This window comes from Carassius gibelio, chromosome B24, assembly GCF_023724105.1.
Source record: "Carassius gibelio isolate Cgi1373 ecotype wild population from Czech Republic chromosome B24, carGib1.2-hapl.c, whole genome shotgun sequence".
In the NCBI taxonomy this organism is placed as follows: Eukaryota; Metazoa; Chordata; class Actinopteri; order Cypriniformes; family Cyprinidae; genus Carassius; species Carassius gibelio.
In genome coordinates, this window is record NC_068419.1 from 22,549,484 (window position 1) to 22,572,781 (window position 23,298).

Below are 23,298 nucleotides of genomic sequence, written 5' to 3' on the forward strand. Positions count from 1 at the left end.
GGACCCGGGCGTGGCACAGGGACTCTACAGCGCCCCCTGGAACACAGTCAGAAATCTTGAACCATAGCTCACACACACTTTCATGTATTTATATGAAACTCAGTACACTTATAGATCTCATTGAGCCGAGCAACTTTCGCACTCTATGTCATAGGCTCCGCCCAACAGGAAGTCAGCTATTTAGGGCTGTTTATAAAAAGCATGCTCTGGAATTTGATATACTTGTCATAGGTCTTTTACTTGATTGCCACCAAACTCGGTCAACATGATCTCAAGACATTGGGGATGGAAAATTGCGAGGGGATTTTTGATATCTCGAACGGTTTGCCCGTGGCGAGGCGTTGAAATTATGGCGAGAAATGAGAAACAGGAAATGTCTAATAACATCCACATACATTTCCTGAATTTGATCAAACTTCATTGGTTTGTTCGTTGTATGATACTGATCGTATATATGTGACTATTAAGAGTCAACATTATAGCGCCACCAACTGGCAGCAGGAAGTGTGCCATTTTCCAAATGCTTTGAATTCAGCATCTTATTTTTACTCTATTTACTTAAAACTTCATCAGAATAATGACAAAACACGGCCGATGTAAATCTGTTGTGGGGATATTGATATCTGATATAGTGTTGCCATGGCAACGTGTCAAACTTGAATGTTCTGTTATGGTGAGTTTGAGGCAGACAACAAGCTCAGATTTACATAAAACTCAAAACACATATCAGTATTAGTGATAGCTAGACAATGGCAAAAGCTTTTAAAAGGGCGTGAAGGAGGCACTCTATAGCGCCACCTTTTGTCAAAAGTGGGGGGGTTAGTTTTAGCTACAGACACCAAACTTGGTACATAAATTGTTCTTTTCAAGACGGACAACTTTCTAATTCACAGTCATCAGCTACGACCAACAGGAAGTCGGCTATTTTGATTTGAATATTTAAATTGAGCTCTGATTTAATGCATACTCCTCACAGGGGAAGTACACTATACACACCAAACTTTGTCTACATGAAGAAAAACCATTGAGGAACTTAAATTGCGAACGGATTTTGGTTAGCTTGAACGGTTTTGTCGTGGTGAATTTTTGAAATGACAGTAAAAAGGGAAACATTAATTGTCTTGTATGTTTAAATTGCAGCTTCCAAACACTTCAAAGCATTTTTTTATACAAAGATCAAATCATTCTGAGGAAATATGCATAGTTTCACGACTTTACAACACTGTATGGATAAAAGAAAATTAAAAAACTGTCAGACTTCTCAACTGACATGATCTCACTCTGGCCACCCTGTCTGTGTGAGGGAAGGGAGGGGGAGAGGGAGGGGGAGTGTGAGGGGGTTGGTGACTGTGACAGTGTGTGTGGACTGTAGGGAGGGGCTGTCTGGCAGAGAGAGAGACAGAGAGACCTAATCATCCCTTTAATAATCAGGAAAAAAAAAATCTGTATTTTAAATTGTTATTGTTTTTGTTGTTGCTAATGGTGGTGGTTTTTCCTTTCATTACAGGTTAAGAAATCTCTTAGGCCTTATCCTTTTCTGACAGTTTTAGGGATTTAAAAACATCCTAAGAACCCTAATTTGTGCTGCAAATAATAATTTCAAACTCATTTGATACTGACCTATGACAACCTGTGACGTGACATGACATTTATTAATCTCATGGATGTAACAGTAAAACTCTTCAACTGACAGATAAAGCTGCAATGCAAGCAAAACTATTTCACAAATGCTTATAGGTCATTAAAATCATTACAAAACACTAATACATTATTTAAGGATTTGGTAACACTGTAAAATAATGTCTAATTTGTTAACATTATGCAGTATAACATAGTATGCAGTCTTCGTAGGGCACCAACTCCCAGAGGGGGCACCATCCCAGTTGCTCAAAAAAAAAAAAAAAAAAAAAAACATGCGTCATTCTCCCATCCGCGCTCGCGACCGCTCACACCTCATGTTTGCGGCTGAATGTTCGTAATTGATGGATGGACATCTATGCCTGGGTATAGGACATCAGCAATCCGGCACAGAGAAAAGAAAACTAAAGAAAATAAAACAGGCATAAAGTTGTCTTGACATTGGACTTTCTAGAGTCTCAAATTTAGGGCCGGTCTCTAAAGTTACATGTGATATTGTTATACACTTTTCTAACGTCAGTAGCATTTGAAGAGAATGACTTACAGTCATAAAAACAACTGTAATTGTTCATCTAGGTGACAGCTATAATGCACAATTAAATTGAATGTTTGATATTTATTACAACAAACTGTAAGTCATATGTAAATTATGCAACTTTTTCACATGGGCTCAAATGCAAATTTGAAGCTCAATAGCATTTGAGAAGAAAGACTTGCAGTCACAAAGCAATTGTAATGTGTTCATATAGGTGTCAGCTACAATGCACACCTTATACATTTTTTATAAATATTAAAATAAAGTGTTACTAAAGTTATATATATTGTTCTGTGTATGTGATTTCAAAGTCTAGATTGGTCGGATTAACCCTTTAACTGCCGCATCCCTTAAAACTGATTGTCAGAGGGTTACTGTAAATGCTTATGCCCGCTGGGCACAGTTATCCTGATGCCACCGGGGTGGCGTTGCACTGATGGCTTGAGCCCGACATCGCTGCTTGCAGCTATATTTAGGGCTCAAGCCCGAAGGGGCGAAGAGCCCTATTGTTCTTCTAAGGATTATTAGGGCTCAAGCCCGAAGGGGCGAAGAGCCCTATTGTTCCCCTAAGGATTATTCTTTTTCTTATTATTATTATTATTTTTTTTATTTTTTATTAAACCTTCCGGGGGTTTTTGGGGGCCTTAACATGCTCAAAAACTCTTGAAAATTGGCACACACATTGGAATCTGCGGCCATCAGGACGCCACAGAGACTGGGACCCGGGCGTGGCACAGGGGCTCTACAGCGCCCCCTGGAACACAGTCAGAAATCTTGAACCATAGCTCACACACACTTGCATATATTTATATGAAACTCAGTACACTTGTAGATCTCATTGAGCTGAACAACTTTCGCGCTCTATGTCAAAGGCTCCGCCCAACAGGAAGTCAGCTATTCATGGCTGTTTAAAAAAAGCATGCTCTGGAATTTGATATACTTGTCATAGGTTTTTTACTTGTTTGCCACCAAACTCGGTGAACATGATCTCAAGACATTGGGGATGAAAAATTGCGAGGGGATTTTTGATATCTCGAACGGTTTGCCCGTGGCGAGGCGTTGAAATTAGGGCAAAAAGTGAGAAACAGGAAATGCCTAATAAAATCCACATACATTGCCTGAGTTTGATCAAACTTCATCGGTTTGTTCGTTGTATGATACCGATCGTATATATGTGACTATTAAGAGTCAACGTTATAGCGCCACCAACTGGCAGCAGGAAGTGTGTCATTTTCAAAATGCTTTGAATTCAGCATCTTATTTTTACTCGATTTGCTTCAAACTTCATCAGAATAATGTCAAAACATGGCCGATGTAAATCTGTTGTGGGGATATTGATATCTTATATAAAGTTGCCATGGCAACGTGTCAAACTTGAATATTCTGTTATGGTGATTTTGAGGCAGATAACAACCTCAGATTTACATGAAACTCAAAACACATATCAGTATTCTTGATAGCTAGACAATGGAAAAAGCTTTTAAAAGGGCGTGGAAGAGGCACTCTATAGCGCCACCTTTTGTCAAAAGTGGGGGGGTTAGTTTTAGCTACAGACACCAAACTCGGTACAAAAATTGTTCTTATCAAGATGGACAACTTTCTAATTCACAGTCATCAGCTACGATCAACAGGAAGTCAGCTATTTTGATTTGAATGTGGATTTTTTTTTACATTTAGCTGTGAATTAATGCATACTGCTCAGAGGAGAGTGACACTATACACACCAAACTTTGTCTACATGATGCCAAAACATTTTAAACAACTTAAATTGCCAATGGATTTTGGATAGCTTGAACGGTTTTGTCGTGGTGATTTTTTTTAAATGATAGTAAAAATGAAATTATTAATTTTCCTGCATTTTTAAATTCCAAACACTTCAAAACCTTTTTTCATACAGAAAAAAAGTCATTCTGAGTAAATATGGATAGTTTCACGACTTTACAACACTGTATGGATAACAGAAAATTAAAAAACTGTCAGACATCTCATCTCACTCTGTCCCTCTATTTGAGTATATGTGCTTCAGACTTCCATTGTCTGAAAGAAATAGCGCCCCTACAGGTTCAATTCCCGGACTTTTACTTTCACTTTTAAATCGGTTAAAAATACAAATAAATACTTAGATTTAATTCACACTGACAAGCTAAACCAACATATCTGATTATTACCGGTTCAGGGCTCATGGATAAATAATTTCTGGCCAGAGATACGTGAGAAATAGGAGAGATGAATCACCGCTGTGATCACGAGCGTCTGGAGTAAAGAGCTCAGAAAAAACGAATTTATTCCTGTTTTAAAGCTTGTAAAAATAAATTATTACAGCGATATCACACAATCAACCAATTAGAACACACCAAGAGCTACATTTAGATGTTTTTGAACTGTTTGTGTGAAAATGAAATATTTGTGGCTGCCTATCTGAAATCACGCCTCCGATCAGCGCGTACAGTGTCGAACTCAAAACAAACGAATTTATTCTTGTTTCAGAGCTTTTTAAAATAAAATATTACCACAAATGCACACAATAAACCCATTGTAACACATCAAGAGCTAAATGCAGGTGTTTGTGAGCCGTTTACGTGTACAAGACTATTTGAAAGCGCGACTGGCAGAATAATATATATCTCTCGAGCTGCAGGTTTCTGCCTTTCGTCGTACGAACACATAACGGACAAGATTATTTCAAAACACATAATAGCTTGGCGACTATAAACGAAAACAGCCACGTGAAATTAAACTGTTGAGAAATAAATCTGAAGTGGATCTACTGGATTTGAATATTAAGTGACCGCAGCTGCTTCTGTCTTAAATTTTAATCTATATAAAAAATGAAATTGATTCATCTTGGCTGCTTTTTTAATGTGTGTACGTATTTATTTATTATTTTGCTCTAACAAGAATTAATCTATATTTAATTAAATCAATTACATTTTATTTTACATTTTATTTGTCCATTTCTGCATCTAAACGCCTAAAAACATAAAACATGCTCTATTATACTATTGTTAGCAATTTCTTTATCGTCCAATTTATCTGGTGTACACACTTTTATTTTCATAATAAACTTGTTTGTTAGATTATACACAGTTACAGTGGTCTATAATAAATATTAACAGGTTTTATTCAAGCTGTTTAGAATGATTGCAGTAGGCTAATTTTTTTTTAATGTAAATCCAAAAAAAAATTATAATAATTAATTAATAAAAAACATTGGAAAACAATAACTGCTTTACTTTTTTATACATTTTGTATAATTTCATAGTTTATGCATTATAGTTATAAAAACAAATAAATTTAGCCACTCACATAGAAATAGGCCTTATCCTTTTCTGACAGTTTTAGGGATTTTAAAAAATCCTAAAAAACCTTATTTGTGCTGCAAATAATAATTTCAAACTCAAAAAGTAAATAGTCATTTCATGCTTTATAAAGCCTTGTCCCAATATTAATAGTCAGTAGTAAGCAGTTTATAAATACAGCTATAAATAGCTTGTTTTTGGTTTATAAGCACATTTATTAAAAAGGAGAGTAAAGGATCAGTTATCTTCCTATGAAAAATAAAAAAATAAAAATAAACAAACAACAACACAGATTGATACAGAACTCAGAAATTCTATTGTGGATTTATGATAAAATCAGCCTGTAAATGATTTCATACTCCTCCAAGAAGACACAAGTAGTTCACACCAAACTTTTTTTAACATGAAGCCAATATACTGAGATGTTAAATTGTGAATGGGTTTAGGATAGCTTAAATGGTGTGGCCATAGCGATTTATTAAAGTAACATAAAAAAATACAATAGTTATTTTACTATTTTTTTTAAATTTTTTCATTCCAAACTCTTCATAATTTTTTATATAGGTAGAAGTCATCATTTGAAGGAAGCACAGTAAGTTTCATAGCTTTATCATTTTCAAGAGCCAGCATAAAATTAAAACTATCATAACTTATAAATGAAGCTTGCAATTCTTAGTACCAATAATGGCCACCAGATGGAGGTATAGGATTACTTTTAAATTATTATTGTAGAAACAAGTATCATTTAAATCATTTATAGAAATCTTTCAAAGAAAAATAATATGTATTTTATGTATTTTACTGATAAAATGACCCTCACTTAATTAGAATAACAAGCTGAAATATTGTGAACTGTATATTAAGAATAATTCTTTATAGGCTTTATGGACAGATACGTTTTGAGTGACTCTTGAAGGATCAGCACCACATCCTCTTTTACCACTGTTTAAAGAATTTATCTTACAGAACAGATGCAAATTAATTTTGGATAGCTTGAATGGTTTTGTCGTGGTGATTTTTTGAAATAACAGTAAAAAAGTAACCAGTAAATGTCTTTTATTTTTTTAAAGTGCAGCTTCTAAACACTTCAAAAAAAATTACACATAGAAGACAAGTCATTCTGAGGAAATATGCATAGTTTCATGACTATAAAACACTATATGGATGATAGAAAATTAAAAAACTATCATACATCTGATGTCACTCTGTCCCTCTGTCACTGTGGGTACTGTGTGTGTGTGTGTGTGTGTGTGTGTGTGTGTGTGTGTGTGCGTGTGTGTTTGTGTGTGTGTTAAGTGAATTAGGTGTGAAACTATCAGGGAGCATTAAGTCTCCAGCGCCAACATTTTACAGAACTGCCACTTTCCTGGAGTCTCAGAATTACTTGGTGTCAGGTTCTGAGAGATCTAAGATTCCAAAAAATGATTTAATTAGAATACCATGAAGTATTGTGAAATACTATATATTAAGGCTTTATATATAGGCTTTATGAACTGATTAGAGTGACTCGTGAAGGACCAGCACCACCTCCTCTTGTCCGATGGTTTGAGGAATATATCTTCCAGAATCCGGGATTAAGATTTAGGAGCTCATTTTTATTCCACCTCCTTTCCTGAAAAGTCTGTCTTGCAGAATTGACTAAAAATTAATCTTCATATTAATTCCTAATTATTTTGCAATTCTTTTTGTCAGTTCTTCTTGACCTGTTTTTCTCTTCCAGCTTTCCTGGACTATTGTATAGCACTCATAAATGATTAAATAAAAAATAATGGTAGTTATTAAGATTTATATGGTTTGGAATTGGTAAAATGTGCTTGGAAAAAAATCACAATAAAACAATGTTGAATGATTGTTATATAAATATTGTTCATGTTAACATAATGTTTATAAATGGAATCTTATTGTAGAGTGTTACTAAAGTTATATACATATATTGTTCTGTGAATGTGATTTTAAAGTCTAGATGATTCGGATGAACCCTTTAACTGCCATATCCCTTAAAACCTCACAGCCAGAGGGATATTGTGAATGCATGTGGCCGCTGGGCACAGTTTACCTGATGCCACCGGGGTGGCGATGGCATTGGTGGCTTGAGCCCGCCATTGCTGCTTGCAGCTATATTTCTTCTTCTTATTATTATTTTTTTTATTTTTTATTAAACCTTCCGGGGGTTTTTGGAGGCCTTAACATGCTCAAAAACTCTTGAAAATTGGCACACACATTGGAATATGCGGCCATCAGGACGCCACAGAGACTGGGACCCGGGCGTGGCACAGGGGCTCTACAGCGCCCCCTGGAACACAGTCAGAAATCTTGAACCATAGCTCACACACACTTTCATGTATTTATATGAAACTCAGTACACTTATAGATCTCATTGAGCCGAACAAGTTTCGCACTCTATGTCATAGGCTCCGCCCAACAGGAAGTCAGCTATTCAGGGCTGTTTATAAAAAGCATGCTCTGGAATTTGATATACTTGTCATAGGTTTTTTACTTGATTGCCACCAAACTCGGTCAACATGATCTCAAGACATTGGGGATGGAAAATTGCGAGGGGATTTTTGATATCTCGAACGGTTTGCCCGTGGCGAGGCGTTGAAATTATGGCGAGAAATGAGAAACAGGAAATGTCTAATAACATCCACATACATTTCCTGAATTTGATCAATTTTCATTGGTTTGTTCGTTGTATGATACTGATCGTATATATGTGACTATTAAGAGTCAACATTATAGCGCCACCAACTGGCAGCAGGAAGTGTGTCATATTCCAAATGCTTTGAATTCAGCATCTTATTTTTACTCTATTTACTTAAATCTTCATCAGAATAAGGACAAAACACGGCCGATGTAAATCTGTTGTGGGGATATTGATATCTGATATAGTGTTGCCATGGCAACGTGTCAAACTTGAATGTTCTGTTATGGTGAGTTTGAGGCAGACAACAAGCTCAGATTTACATGAAACTCAAAACACATATCAGTATTAGTGATAGCTAGACAATGGCAAAAGCTTTTAAAAGGGCGTGAAGGAGGCACTCTATAGCGCCACCTTTTGTCAAAAGTGGGGGGGTTAGTTTTAGCTACAGACACCAAACTTGGTACATAAATTGTTCTTTTCAAGACGGACAACTTTCTAATTCACAGTCATCAGCTACGACCAACAGGAAGTCAGCTATTTTGATTTGAATATTTAAATTGAGCTCTGATTTAATGCATACTCCTCACAGGAAATGCTCACTATACTCACCAAACTTTGTCTACATGTTGATAAAACATTGAGGAACTTAAATTGCGAACGGATTTTGGTTAGCTTGAACGGTTTTGTCGTGGTGATTTTTTGAAATGACAGTAAAAAGGGAATCATTAATTGTCTTGTATTTTTAAATTGCAGCTTCCAAACACTTAAAAAAAAAATCATACAGAGATCAAATCATTCTGAGGACATATGCATAGTTTCATGACTTTACAACACTGTATGATTAAAAGAAAATTAAAAAACTGTCAGACATCTCAACTCACTCTGTCCCTCTGTTTGAGGAATGTATGTGTGCTGACTGAGTGTGTGTGTGTGTGTGTGTGTGAGTGGGGGATGGGCTTGAGCTGAGTGGCAGACACAATGAGAGAGAGAAAGAGAGAGAGAGAGAGAGAGACTTAATCATCTCTTTAATCACCAGAAAAAAAATGTATTTTAAATTGTTTTTTGTTGCTTTTGCTAACATTGCTGTTTTCATTACAGCTTAAGAAATCTCTTAGGCCTTATCCTTTTCTGACAGTTTCAGGAATTAAAAACAAAATTCTAAAAATACTTATTTGTGCTGCAAATAATAATTTCAATCTCATTTGATACTGACCTATTCCATCCTGTGACATGACATTTATCTTAATTTACATAATCTCATGGATGTAACAGTAAAACTGTTCAGCTCACAGATGAAGACTAAGCTGTAATGCAAGCAGAACTTTCACAAATGCTTATAAGTCATTAAAGGATTTTATAACACTGTAAAATAATGTCTAATTTGTTAACATTAGTAAATGCATTGGTAACACTTTATAATAACTGCACTCATTAGTAAATAGTCAGTTCATGCTTTATAAAGTCTTGTCCCAACTTAAATAGTCATTAATAAGCAGCTTATAAATACAGCTATAAATAGCTTGATCTTGGTTTATAAGCACATTTATTAAAAAGGAGAGTAAAGGGTCAGTTATCTTCCTATGAAAAATAAAAAAAATGAAAATAAACAAACAACAACACAGATTGATACAGAACTCAGAAATGTTATTGTGGATTTATGATCAAATCAGCCTGTAAATGAATCATACTCCTCCAAGAAGACACAAGTAGTTCACACCAAACTTTTTCAACATGATGCCAGTATACTGAAGATGTTAAATTGCGAATGGGTTTAGGATACCTTAAATGGTGTGGCCATACCGATTTATTAAAGTAACATAAAAAAATACAATAGTTATTTTACTATATCTTTAACATTCTTCATTCCAACTCTTCATAATTTTTTATATACGTAGAAGTCATCATTTGAAAGAAGCACAGTAAGTTTCATAGCTTTATCATTTTCAAGAGCCAGCTTAAAATTAAAACTATCATAACTTATAAATCAAGCTTGCAATTCTTAGTACCAATAATGGCCACCAGATGGCGCTATATGATTACTTTTAAATAATTATTGTAGAAACAAGTATGATTTAAATCATTTATAGAAATCTTTCAAAGAAAAATAATATGTATTTTACTGATAAAATGACCCTCACTTAACTAGAATAATATGCTGAAGTATTGTGAAATACTGTGTATTAAGAATAATTCTTTATAGGCTTTATGGACAGATAAGTTTGGAGTGACTCTTGAAGGATCAGCACCACATCCTCTTTTACCACTGTTTAAAGAATTTATCTTACAGAACAGGTGCAAATTAGTTTTGGATAGCTTGAATGGTTTGGTCATGGTGATTTTTTGAAATAACAGTAAAAAAGGAACCAGTAAATGTCTTTTTATTTTTTTAAGTGCAGCTTCTAAACACTTCAACAAAATGTACACATAGAAGACAAGTCATGCTGAGGAAATATGCATAGTTTCATGACTATACAACACTATATGGATGATAGAAAATTAAAAAACTACCATACATCTGATGTCACTCTGTCCCTCTGGGTAATGTGTGTGTGTGTGTGTGTGTGTGTGTGTGTGTTTGTGTGTTAAGTGTGTGTGTGTTAAGTGTGTGTGCTGAGTTTGTGTGAATGTGTGGGAATTTTGTGTTGTTGTTGTTTTTTCATCATTACAGCTTAAGACATATCTTAGGCCTCAACATCAACTGTTGCTAGCCTACTCCCAAAATTAATAGTCATTAGTAAGTTTTTTATAAATACAGCTATAATTAAATTGTTCATGGTTTATATGCACATTTATTTTGAGGAGATTAAAGGCTGTAATCTTCCTAAAAAAAATAATAATAAAACAAATAAACAAACACAGAACTCAGAAACATTTATTTCAACATGCAATAAAAGAAAACTGTACACTATATATATATATATATATATATATATATATATATATATATACACAATTGCATAAGTTTATATTTAATTTTTTTTATCAAGTGTACAGCTAATAATAATAAAAATAAAAATAATAATAATGCATTTTATTTAAGGCGCCTTTCAAACCACTCAAGGTAACCGTACAACAAGTAACAACAGTAACAATATTAAAACAAAAAATAACAGCAAATAACAATGTCAGTAAAAAACCACAATAATATTAGAATAGCACAACATATTGTGGAATACTATATTAAGACTTTATATATAGGCTTTATGAACAGATAGGTTTTGAGAGATTCTTGAAGTACTAGCATCACCTCCTCTTGTACGACGGTTTGAGGAATATATTTTCCAGATAGTACCGCCGCTCCCTATATGCAGAATACGCAGTCTTCGTAGGGCACCAACTCCCAGAGGGGGCACCATCCCAGTAGCTCAAAAAAAATAAAACATGCGCCATTCTCCCATCCACGCTCGCGACCGCTCGGACATTTGCGGATGAATGTTCGTAATTGATGGATGGACATCTATGCCCGGGTAAAAGACATCAGCAATCCGGCACAGAGAAAAGAAAAATAAAGTAAAAAACAAAACAAAAACAGGCATAAAGTTGGCTTGACATTGGACATTCGAGAGTCTCAAATTTAGGGACCGTCTCTAAAGTTACATGTAATATTGTTATACACCTTTCTAACGTCAGTAGCATTTGAAGAGAATGACTTACAGTCATAAAAACAACTGTAATTGTTCATCTAGGTGACAGCTATAATGCACCATTAAATTGAATGTTTGATATTTATTAAAACAAACTGTAAGTCATATGTAAATTATGCTACTTTTTCACATTGGCTCAAAAGCAAATTTGAAGCTCAATAGCATTTGAGGAGAAAGACTTGCAGTCATAAACCAATTGTAATGTGTTCATTTAGGTGTCAGCAACGATGCACAACTTATACATTTTTATATATATATTAAAATAAAGTGTTACTAAAGTTATATATATTGTTCTGTGTATGTGATTTCAAAGTCTAGATGGGTCGGATTAACCCTTTAACTGCCATATCCCTTAAAAATTGATTGCCAGAGGGTTACTGTAAATGCTTATGCCCGCTGGACACAGTTTTCCCGATGCCACCGGGGTGGTGTTGCACTGACGGCTTGAGCCCGCCATCGCTGCTTGCAGCTATATTTATTATTATTCTTCTTCTTCTTCTTCTTCTCCCGAATGAATCGCATTTTTGAGGGCTTTAACATGCTCAAAAAGTCATGAAACTTTGCACACTCGTCAAACCTGGTGAAAATTTTCGTCTGATATAGGATTCAGAAGAGGGTGTGGCAAAATGGCTCGACAGCGCCACCTATACCAAGAAAATCAACAGCCTTCCAGCTATGTTTCACGTACATGCACGAAAATTGGCACACATATGTAACACACCAATACCTACAAAAAAGACTCTTGGAGCGAAATTCTAAACCCAACAGGAAGTCGGTTATTTTTAATATTATGAGCATATTTTGTGTAATTTTGGTCATTTCCATGTGTTGTATTTTAACGAACTCCTCCTAGAGAGTTCTTCAAATCAACAACAAATTTGGTATGCCTAATCTAAAGGCCTTTGCGATGTTAAATTGCGAAGATCCTGACTTTTCGTTGAAGGGCGTGTCCGTGGCGGCCTGGCGAATTTCGATGATTCGCCATGAAAAATGAAGTTGCTATAACTCACACATACAATGACCAATCTGCCCCAAACTTCACATGTTTGATGAGACTCCAAACCTGAACAGATTGACATGCCCATATTCAGTTATAGTCATAGCGCCACCTATTGGCAACAGGAAGTGACATATTTTACGCTGCGACAAACTACTCCTAGAAATTTTATGACATCAATGTCTTTTTTGTGGTCAGTCTAATCTAAAGGCCTGTGCGATGTTCAGTTGTGAAGATCTTGAGTTTTCGTTGAAAGGCTTGTTCATGGCGCCGCGACGAAGTTCGATGTCTCGCCATGCGAATAAAAGATGTTATAACTCAGGCATAAGATGTCCGATCTTCCCCAAACTTCACATGTGTGATAAGAGTCCTGGCCTGAACAGATCTTCAGGCCAATATTCCACCGGGTGTGGCAGAATGGCTCTATAGCGCCACCTATACACTTTCAACGGAGTGCGCCTCGAGCTATGTTTCACATACATGTACAAAAATTGGTACACACATGTAACACTCCAATACCTACAAAAAAGTCTCTTGGTACGAAATCCGGATCCCAACAGGAAGTCGGTTATTTTGAATTTTCCCTTCAAAATTGGTGTTGTTTTTGCCATTTTCAGGGGTTGTACTTTAACGAACTCCTGCTAGAGATTTATTCAGATCAACACCAAACTTGGTCAGTGTAATCTAAAGCCCTTTGCGATAATAAATTGCGAAGGACTTGAGGTTTCGTTAAAGGGCGGGTCCATGGCGGCCTGACAAATTTTGATGTTTCGCCATGAAAAAGGAAGTTGCTGTAACTCAGTCATACAATGTCCAATCTGCCCCAAACTTCACATGTTGGATAAGACTCTTGACCTGAACAGATCTACATGCCAATATTCAGTTATAGTCATAGCGCCACCTATTGGCAACAGGAAGTTACATATTTTACACTGCGACAAACTACTCCTAGAAATTTTATGACATCAATGTCTTTTTTGTGGTCAGTCTAATCTAAAGACCTGTGTGATGTTCAGTTGTGAAGATCTTGAGTTTTTGTTAAAAGGCGTGTCCATGGCGCCGTGACGAAGTTCGATGTCTCGCCATGGGAATAAAAGATGTTATAACTCAGGCATAAAATGTCCGATCTTCCCCAAACTTCACGTGTGTGATAAGGGTCCTGGCCTGAACACATATGAAGGCAAATATTCCATTGGGTGTGGCAAAATGGCTCGATAGCGCCACCTATACACTTTCAACGGAGTGCATATGCACTTTCAACGGAGTGTGCCTCGAGCTATGTTTCACGTACATGTACAAAAATCGGTACACACATGTAACACACCAATACCTACAAAAAAGTCTCTTGGTACGAAATCCGAATCCCAACAGGAAGTCAGTTATTTAGAATTTTCTCTGCAAAATTGGTGTTGTTTTTGCCATTTTCAGGGGTTGTACTTTAACTAACTCCTCCTAGAGATTTATTCAGATCTTCACCAAACTTGGTCAGTGTAATCTAAAGGCCTTTGCATTGTTAAATTGCAATGATCTTGAGGTTTCGTTAAAGGACGTGTCCATGGCGGCCTGACAAATTTTGATATATTGCGATGAAAAGGAAGTTGCTGTAACTCAGACATACAATGTCCAATCTGCGCCAAACTTCACATGTTAGTTAAGACTTCTGCCCTTAACAGATCTACATGCACATATTCAGTTATAGTAATAGCGCCACCTGCTGGCAACAGGAAGTGACATGTTTTAGGCTGCGACAAACTACTCCTATAATTTTTTTGAGATTAACATATATTTTGTGGTCAGTCTAATCTAAACGCCTGTGCAATGTTAACTTTTGGAGATCTTGAGTTTTTGTTAAAGGGTGTTTCCATGGCGCCATGACAAAATTTGATGTCTTGCCACAGCAAGAGAAGTTGTTGTAACTCAAGCATAAAATGTTCAATCTTCCCCAAACTTCACATGTTTGATAAAAGTCCTGGCCTGAACACATCTGAAGGCCAATATTCCATTATAATGATAGCGCCACCTGCTGGCAACAGGAAGATTGGCACATATATGGGATATACTTTGATATATTCAACTTATATTTAGGACATTAAATGCATATTTCTCAACGTTCACCTTTTTACTAAAGCCACACGATGGCGGTGAGCCCGGGTGCGAGGGCCCGTTCATCGCTGCTTGCAGCTTTAATTATTCATTATGTTTTGTTTTACAGTTGCTCTACATTTTCAGGAGACAGAATTGTAAGCAAAATCATATTTTCTCTGTTTTTCTCACAGACTCAGTTATTAAAGACACAGTCTGACCTGAAGCGGATGATTATGGAGAGATGGAGTAAAGTCGAGGAACTCAGGCACTCTATAAAACTAAATAAAGTAAGAGGCTGCCAACTATTTTTACATTTACATTTTTTGGTCCCACTTAATATTAGGTGGCCTTAACTACTATGTACTTACATAAAAAATAAGTACAATGTACTTATTGTGTCCATATTGTATTTTAAAACACTTTTGCTGCTATTGAGGTGGGATAGGGGTAAGGTTAGGGAGAGGGTTGGAGGTATGGCTAAGTTTAAGGGTGGGTTAAGGTGTAAAGTGGGTCAACAGTGTAATTATAAATGTAATTACAGAAATTAAATACAGATGTAATTACAAGTAGTTTTTTTTTAAATATAAGTACAATGTAAAAACATGTATGTACAGAATAAGTACATTGTACTAAATTATTAATTACAATGTAAGTACATAGTAGTTAAGGCCACTTAATATAAAGTGGGTCCCATTTTTTTTAATAAAAAAATTATTACTTATTATCCAGTTACCAGTTCCTAAAATTTTATTGTAATTATGTTCAAAAACATAGTTTTTTGCAGACAACATACAAAGGTCACATCAGTCATAGGCTTTTAAATATTTACATATTTTACTCATTACAAAGGAAACATCATGTTAAAACATATGACAAAACTTCCACCTAAAGTGTTTAAGGATCTCATCCTATTAGCTTACCAAAGTAGGAATGTATTTCACATAAGGCCTTTCTTGATATTTGTTTTTTCTCTTTTAGGAGAACACAGAAAGACAGATGGCATACAGTGTCGAGGTCTTCACCGCACTGCAGCAGTTTATTGAGAAGAGCCAGACTAAGCTAATCAAGAAGATGAAACACATGCAGAAAACTGAAGAGAAACGTGTAGGGAGCCTCATTAAAGAGCTGGAGATGGAGATCGCTAAACTGAACGCTAGAAACTCTGAATTGGAAAAGCTGTCATGTTCTGAAGACCATCTCCACCTTATACAGGTTACTCTTCTGTGCTTTAGCACCTTGTATGTGCATGCTGATCTTTTAAATAATAAAAAATGTAGAGTATATTTCAGTATCAATTCAGGACATTCTTTAGTGTTTTTGGTGAAAAAGTAATATTAAAATACTAAAGGTTGTGACACAGAATGATGATTTGCATTTGACCCTCCCAGGCTTTCCGTAGCCCAAGTGAGGTGCCTCAATGTAAAAGTTGGACACAGGTCAGTATGCACACCCTTCAGGGTCTGGAGCTGCTCAGAGAAACCCTGCATTCTGCTGAAGAACTACTGAAAACACAAATATACACTGTCACAAAGAGAGGTTACTATTTATTTATTTATTTATTTTAATTTAACACCTAAAAACTAAATGTTAATATTCTAATTGAAAAGGATGTAATGGAGATTTTTATTTATTTTTTTTTTACAGAAATTGAGGCAATATCCAAGTATGCAGGTATTGTAATATTATTAAGATACGGATCTTTTAATTTTATATGGACTTTGACTATAACCCATCTATTACAGTTTTTCTTGATTGCTAACACACTATAACTGATTTATTTGGCCCAGTTTTCCAAACCATTCATACAGTTCTCGAAACAAAGACACGTTTCTCAAATCTTTTAACACCTGTTTTCACGCACGGTCCAATTTGCTCAATGCTCTCTGCAAAACTCTATAATTTTGCACCAAGTACAAATCAAGAAAACACAAAACATAATATAGCTTCTTCAAGAATCACAAAATGAACACAAATAACACACATCCAAAACTGATGACACCAGTCAGAATCTCAGGATGATATGAACAAGAGCACAGGTGATTATGTGGTTTGGAAAATGAATCCTGGTAGTGGGAGACGAAGAGGAATAGGAGGAGAAAAGAACAATGAAGGGGATGAGGTCAAAGGTCAATTGTTGCTGATGAAATATAAAGCACTATAGATGACCATGTTCTTCTGCAGGGAATGAGCATATGAAGAGCTGGCCTGCAGGCTCATCTTTAGGGTTTTAAACTACTTTATAGTACATAGTAGCAGTACTTCAGATGAGAGAACGTTCACTATTCATTGTACTGTAAATACTGTAGCACACACTCTCAAACTCCAAGTAGCCAAGTACTTCTCACATGTAATGTATTTGTGCAGAACAGAGAGCTGACTGGCTTTAGTATAACAAATAAGGATATTAACAGTATTGTAGCACAACTTGGCAGAGGATGCTGGATTTGTTTATTTATTTACAGTAACTGACAGAATATTCCAATTTGTCTTTACTGTATATTCTGTTGTTTGGTCTTTGAACTTTTCTCTTCTAGTGCATTTTATCTACTGTAAGATCACTTCACAATAGTGTAATGAAAGTAAAAAGTGTATTGCTGAATTTCTCCTGTACTGTATCTGCATCCATCTATTTATGTGGCATACTCTCAGTGACTAGCAAAATGTTTCCTGTTTCCCAAAAGGGAATTTTTGTAACAGTGTTTTGAATTGATTTCACTGTTCACAAGACAGGAAACGTGTATTTGACAGGTTTGTGTGTCATCTGAGGCCAAAGTTTAAGAGAATATGTTTTTTGACTGAAATGTTTGACTTTGACCTGGAAGTGTGTAGTTTGCACAAGTTGGTGTGTAGTTTTGAGATTGTGATTATACAGGTGCTGGTCATATAATTAGAATATCATCAAAAAGTTGATTTATTTAACTAATTCCATTCAAAAAGTGAAACTTTTATATTATATTAATTCATTACACACAGACTGGTATATTTCAAATGTTTATTTCTTTTAATTTTGATGATTATACATTTCAACTAAGGAAAATCCCAAATTCAGTATCTCAGAAAATTTGAATATTACTTAAGACCAATACAAAGAAAGGATTTTAAGAAATATTGGCCACCTAAAAAGTATAAAAATGAAAAGAATGAGCATGTACAACACTCAATACTTAGTTGGGGCTCCTTTTGCCTGAATTACTGCAGCAATATGGCGTTATGAGAAAAATTGTTATGAGAGCCCAGGTTGCTCTGATAGTGGCCTTCAGCTCTTCTGCATTCTTGGGTCTGGCATATCGCATCTTCCTCTTCACAATACCCCATAGATTTTCTGCACTGTGTGCAGGTGCCAAGTCCTGTTGGAAAATGAAATCTGCATCTCAATAAAGTTGGTCTGCAGCAGGAAGCATGAAGTGCTCTAAAACTTCCTGGTATACAGCTGTGTTGACCACTGGAAACACAGTGGACCAACACCAGCAGATGACATGACACTGCAAACCATCACTGACTGTGGAAACTTTAAACTGGACCTCAAGCAACATTGTTTGCTTGATTGTGTGCCTCTCCTCTCTTCCTCCAGACTCTGGGACCCTGATGTTCAAATGAAATGCAACATTTACTTTCATCAGAGAACATAACTGTGGACCACTCAGCAGCAGTCCAGTCCTTTTTGAAGCGAGACGCTTCTGACGTTGTCTGTTGTTCAAGAGTGGCTTAACACAAAAAATGCGACAGCTGAAATCAATGTGTTGCAACAAGAACAATGAAGGGTCTGTGCGTAGTGGTTCTTGAAGCACTGACTCCAGCTGCAGTCCACTCTTTGTGAATCTCCCCCACATTTTTGAATGGGTTTTGTTTCACAATCCTCTCCAGGGCACAGTTATCCCTATTGATTGTACACTTTTTTTCTACCACATCTTTTCCTTCCCTTTGCCTCTCTATTAATGTGCTTGGACACAGAGCTCTGTGAACAGCCAGCCTCTTTTGCAATGACCTTTTGTGTCTTGCCCTCCTTGTGCAAGGTGTCAATGGTCGTCTTTTGGAAAACTGTCAAGTCAGCAGTCTTCCCCATGATTGTGTAGCCTATAAAACTAGACTGAGAGACCATTTAAAGGCTTTGCAGGTGTTTTGAGTTAATTCGTTGATTAGAGTGTGGCACCAGCTGTCTTCAATATTGAACCTTTTCACAATATTCTAATTTCTGATATACAGAATTTGCGATTTTCTTTAGTTGTCAGTTATAAACATCAAAATTAAAAGAAATAAACATTTGAAATATATCAGTATGTGTGTAATGAATGAATATAATATACAAGTTTCACTTTTTGAATGGAATTAGTGTAATAAATAAACTTTTTGATGATATTCTAATTATATGACCAGCACTGTAGTTGTGAGAAAATTGTGAATTGTTTCATGAACTGTGTGTTAGCAACAGTAAATTTATTTATTATTTTTTTTTTGTATCTTGGCGCCATCCTAACTAAAATCTTTGAACAAGTCTTTTAAGATAATTTTATCTTTTTTCCTTTAAATCTTTAAACAATCTTGAATTGTTATTTGAATTCTCAAACAGTATTCAATCTTTAATTCAGTCTTTGAACCCTTTTGAAACATAATCTTTTAAACTTGGTTTATTTTTGTTTAATTCATTTAATGCTTTCCCCCTTGAATCTATAAACAATATTAAATTTTTCCTTAAAGTGTCATGAAACCCCCTTTTTATGTTTACATATATGAACAGGTTTCACATCAGTAAAAACAACTTTAGCACTCATCATTGAAGCAATTTTGTTCTTCAGGTTCAAAAAGCAAAGCTGAGCCTATGTCATGAAAAATGACATAAATGCATTAATCTGGAGTGGTGATTGGCTGCTGTGGCAGGAGAGTACACGTCTACATCATCAGTTTTTGAGCTTTTTTCAGTATTATTCAGGAAAATGAACTCCACATCATTGTATTATGCATGAGGTTGTCTTACAGTGGAGAATTCAAATCTTATGAAAGAGCTTTGCGCTGTAAGTTCATTTCTGTAAACATGAGTGTAAAAATATTTAATATGACAACATGTGGAGTTCATGACAATCGTTTCTGCACTGAATGCTGTGATGAGTTTAACAACACTTGCTACATGGATCATAGTTCATATCCAGACCTGAGCAAGTGTGCTTCAAGTTTATGTAAACATAGTTCATATTCTCCTGTGCTCCAAACATGAAGTAGCACGCGCACATACAGGGGCGTAAATTTTGTCTAACAGTTTGGGGGGACAATAAACAGAACATTTCTCGAGCAATTTATGAAGAGGACACAAATAATACATATAAAATTGTACTTTTTATGATATGTATACAAAGAGGAAAGCCTTACTACTATTAATGTAGCAGGAAGACCTTTCAAATTAGACAACTTAAAGGGTTTGTACTCACCCCAGAGGCATCATTGGTGAATGTGACTTTCTTCTTTCAGACGAATCCAGTCGGAATTATAATAAACTGCTTATTTCCTATCATTGCAGTCAGCGGGAGTTGCAGTGCTTCAGTCCAAAAGAAGTTAAATAAAAAGCGCCCATCCATAAAAATAAAGTGTTTAACACTGCTCTGGGGGGTGAACAAAGGCCTCCTGTAAATAATCGATGCATTTGTGTAAGATAAAGATGCCATATTCAAACCTTAATAATCTTGCGCAAACAGCTGTACATGGAAGCAGCTCCGAGCTGATGATGTATGAGGTCAGGTTTGTGCATGCGCCGACGAGTCTCGTGAAAACCAACGTTTGTTTACAGGACCAAAGGAAGCAAAGTTTCCATACTTTAACAAGTCCCCTCTTGGTTTATATCAAAATCCTCTGACATTCTTCTTTAAAAATCCTCATTTTGTACTTATAATTATTTACAGTTGTTTAGATCTCTCTGCCGTGTTTCCGTGTACGTCACTTCTAAGTGGTGCATGCTCAAAGCTGAACTCATGTGTCATCCGCCTGGAGCTGCTTCTGTTTATAACAGTGAGTGCAAGCTATATTAAACTGATTATTACATTTTGAATATGGACATTTTTCTTACAAAAATGCATCATTTCGTCACAGGATGCCTTTGTTAGCCTCAGATTTTTTTGGGGGGTGGGTGGGGGGTTATCATGTCTTCTTCAAATAAAAGATGCACAAATAATGTCATGCACTGATACATTGACAGAAACAATTATATAGACCAAAAATTCAAAGAAGAGTAAACTGAATATAACTGCCTTTATTCTTTCTGTTTTAAATATATTTTAACATCCATTAGTCTGTATAATGAGTATGTTGTATAGGTCTGTATTTTATTGGTTGTTTTCTCCCCTATTCCCACCACCCACTTTTCCACAGTTAACATGCCCATTTCTGGAGTCTTTTTTCAGATCCAAGGTGTGAAAGACCAGTGCTGAAACGGGGGTTTCATGACACTTTAAATCCTTGAGCCATCTTAAATCTGTATTTAAATCTTTGAGCCATCCTGAATCTTTCCTTCAACTTTTGAACAATCTATTTTTTTTGTATCCTTGAACCATGAATCCTGTATTTTCAAACATTTAAACAATCTCAAATCTTTATTTAAATCCTAAAAATAATCTTGAGTCCTTGAAACATTGTGAATCTTTTCTTGAATCTTTGAGCCATCTTGAATCTTTCCTTGAGTCTTCGAATCATCTCGAATCTTTTCATTTATTTTTTTTCCCTTAAATCTTCAACAAATTAGAGTCTTTATTTGAAACATTGAAGCTTTACTTTAATCTTTACAAATCCTATGAATATATCTTAAAAAATTCTTTGTTACAGTCAAACATGTGGATACACTATAAAACAATTTTGTTTTTCAGAAAACTTACTGTGACTTTGCCTGATGTGATTCTTGCAGTGAATATGACCCTTGACCCTGACACAGCAAACCCCTGGTTGGTAGTGTCTGCAGACAGGAAGTGTGTGACCGACGGCAATGAAGAACGCAGCGTTCCAAACAATGCCGAACGTTTTGACACAGCACCGTGTGTCCTGTCGAGAGAGCCCATCTCAAGGGGAATAACTTATTGGGAAGTTGGAGTCTCAGGTAAAACAGCATGGGACTTGGGAGTGGCCAGGAAATCTGTCAACAGGAAGGGTTTGGTGACACTGAGCCCACAGGACGGTTACTGGGCAGTTTGTCTGAGAGGGGGCAGCGAGTACAGGGCCTGTGACCGTGAATCAGTACTTCTGTCACTAAAAACTCTTCCACAGAGAATTGGTATATATGTGAATTACGAAAAAGGTCAGGTATCATTTTATGATACGAGTGCATATGCACATATCTACTCATTCACTGGACAGTGCTTTAACGAGAGCCTACTGGCTTACTTCAACCCAGACATGAATGACACAGGAAATAACAATGCCCCACTGGTTATACAACCTGTCAGTTCTGAGAATGGGGATCAGACATACGATATTGTAACAATATGAAGAAAGACAATCTACAAAAATAGAAATGTAACAAAGCAAACATTGTCAGATATAAAACAGTTGATGTAGAGTGTTGATAATTGTTATTCTATTTAAACGTTTATACATTTTTTTTGTTGAATGAACTGAAATCATTGTTTTTTTTCCAAGATTTGATTTAATGTGACATTTGTGATTCATAAATAAATAAATTTTCCCAATCACCTGTCATTAAATGTGTAGAATTTAATTGCATAAATTTGCACTTTTGCAGTTTGCATCTCACAAGCACACACACACACACACACACACACACACACACACACACTGTTATATAGTTTACAAGGATTCCCCATAGGCGCAATGGTTTTATACTGTACAAATTGTATTTTGTATCCCCTTACCCTAACCCTACCCCTTACACAACTGCCCCCCCACCTACAATAAATAAATAAATAATGAAGGGAATACCAGGTACACACACGCATGCACGTACACACACACACACACACACACACACTAAATCTTCCTTTCATCCTAGTCTTTTAAGCTGATTTTCTCCATTGACCTCCTGTTCTTGTCTTTACTACAAACACAACAGCCAATCGGATTATTAAACAGTTACTATAACTACAGCCAATCAGAGAGAAGAATTCTCAAACCATATGCTGCTTATCTTTATAATAATAACCATCTTTTAGGATTTGTCATTAGACAAATGCTACATTATTACTGATCATTCCACAGTTAATTATCAGTATTTGAAGTTGTTTGATAATGGGGAAGATGTGAAATATTTGCATACATGCTCAGTGTAGGCTATTTGTAAACACTGTGAGACTGGCAGGAACAAAACTGAGAGGAGGAGCTGCAGAGAGAGATTAAGCAGATTAAAGCAGGATTGATGAAACAGCGTATTTCAAAGAATGAGAGAAACGAACTATCAAATCTAAAACGAGAGAGAAGTTTCATGCTGAAGCTGATGAGTTGACTGTGAGGAAGACAGAAGTACAGGT

The 23,298-nt window shown here is 35.9% G+C and overlaps 1 protein-coding gene across 3 annotated transcripts in view; it reads left to right on the forward strand.

Annotated features, from left to right (window-relative positions):
• btr33 (bloodthirsty-related gene family, member 33) overlaps positions 1–22,497 on the forward strand; it is a 53,911-nt gene extending 31,414 nt beyond the window's left edge. For all 3 annotated transcript variants that reach the window (XM_052595711.1, XM_052595712.1, XM_052595709.1), the window contains exons 3-7: positions 15,034–15,129; positions 15,821–16,054; positions 16,231–16,378; positions 16,487–16,513; positions 21,726–22,497. In XM_052595711.1, the coding sequence (XP_052451671.1) occupies positions 15,034–15,129; positions 15,821–16,054; positions 16,231–16,378; positions 16,487–16,513; positions 21,726–22,303 (1,083 nt within the window). In that variant the 3' untranslated portion in view covers positions 22,304–22,497. The remainder of the gene's footprint in view (positions 1–15,033; positions 15,130–15,820; positions 16,055–16,230; positions 16,379–16,486; positions 16,514–21,725) is intronic.
• The last annotated feature ends 801 nt before the right edge of the window (positions 22,498–23,298 follow it).